This window comes from Echinops telfairi, unplaced genomic scaffold, assembly GCF_000313985.2.
Source record: "Echinops telfairi isolate 266 unplaced genomic scaffold, ASM31398v2 ScPeMD7_7469;HRSCAF=8507_0, whole genome shotgun sequence".
NCBI lineage: Eukaryota > Metazoa > Chordata > Mammalia > Afrosoricida > Tenrecidae > Echinops > Echinops telfairi.
Genome location: NW_022111372.1, coordinates 43,313,808 through 43,314,946, shown reverse-complemented (window position 1 = coordinate 43,314,946; position 1,139 = coordinate 43,313,808). Strand labels below are relative to the sequence as shown.

The following is a 1,139-nucleotide window of genomic DNA, read 5'->3' as shown; positions in this document are numbered from 1 at the left end:
TTACTCACTGCAACATGGGATTAACTAATATTATTCATGTACTGCTCTAGGTACAGAAGAGGCACTCATGGGTGTTAACACATGTCAGAACATTGAATTGACACTCTTTCATGAATGCAATTGTTGTTTTTATTTTTCTACGAGTGTGCCTATTTTTTCAAAGTCTTTCTGTCTTGTGTCCCTGTTTCCTAATTTATTACAGTACTACCATGAGCACAGACAATGGAACTGTCCCCCAGGAATTTCTCCTATTGGGCTTTCCAGGATCCCAGACCCTTCAGTTCTCTCTCTTCCTGCTTTTTCTGGTGATGTACATCCTCACAGTTGGTGGTAACGTTGCTATCTTGATGTTGGTTGGTACTTCCCACCAGCTCCACACCCCCATGTATTTCTTTCTGAGTAACCTCTCTTTCCTGGAGATTTGGTATACCACAGCTGCTGTCCCCAAAGCTCTGGCCATCCTCCTGGGAAGAAGTCAGACCATATCATTCACTGGCTGCCTCGTGCAGATGTACCTTGTTTTCTCCCTGGGCTGCACAGAATACTTCCTGTTGGCAGCCATGGCGTATGACCGCTATCTTGCCATCTGCTATCCTCTACACTATGGCGCCATCATGAGCAGCCTGCTGTCAGCACAGTTGGCTCTGGGCTCTTGGATCTGTGGCTTCCTGGCTATTGCAGTGCCCACTGCCCTCATCAGTGGCCTCTCTTTCTGTGGCCCGCGTGCCATCAATCACTTCTTCTGTGACATTGCCCCCTGGATTGCCCTTGCCTGTACCAGTACACAAGCAGTGGAACTTGTGTCCTTTGTGATTGCTTTTGTGGTCATCCTAAGTTCCTGCCTCATCACCCTGGTCTCCTACATCTTCATCATTAGAACCATCCTTAGAATCCCTTCAGCCACTGGCCGTAGCAAAGCCTTCTCCACGTGCTCATCTCATCTAACAGTGGTGCTCATCTGGTATGGATCTACCATTTTCCTTCATGTCCGAACCTCCATCAAAGACGCTTTGGATCTTACTAAGGCTGTTCATGTACTGAACACTGTGGTCACTCCAGTTCTCAACCCTTTCATCTATACACTTCGTAACAAGGAAGTAAGGGAAACGTTGGTAAAAAAATGGAAGAGATTGCATTAA

At 46.6% G+C, this 1,139-nt stretch overlaps 1 protein-coding gene across 1 annotated transcript; it reads left to right on the top strand.

Moving 5' to 3' along the window:
• Positions 1–209: 209 nt before the first annotated feature.
• Positions 210–1,139, top strand: LOC101647259 (olfactory receptor 6F1). Its single transcript, XM_004697245.1, has one exon. It carries the CDS (start codon positions 210–212, stop codon positions 1,137–1,139), a length of 930 nt encoding a protein of 309 aa, XP_004697302.1.

What these genes read in the sequence shown, in the direction of transcription:
- LOC101647259 (XM_004697245.1), top strand. Translation starts at nt 210, where the DNA reads ATGAGCACAGACAATGGAACTGTCCCCCAGGAATTTCTCCTATTGGGC.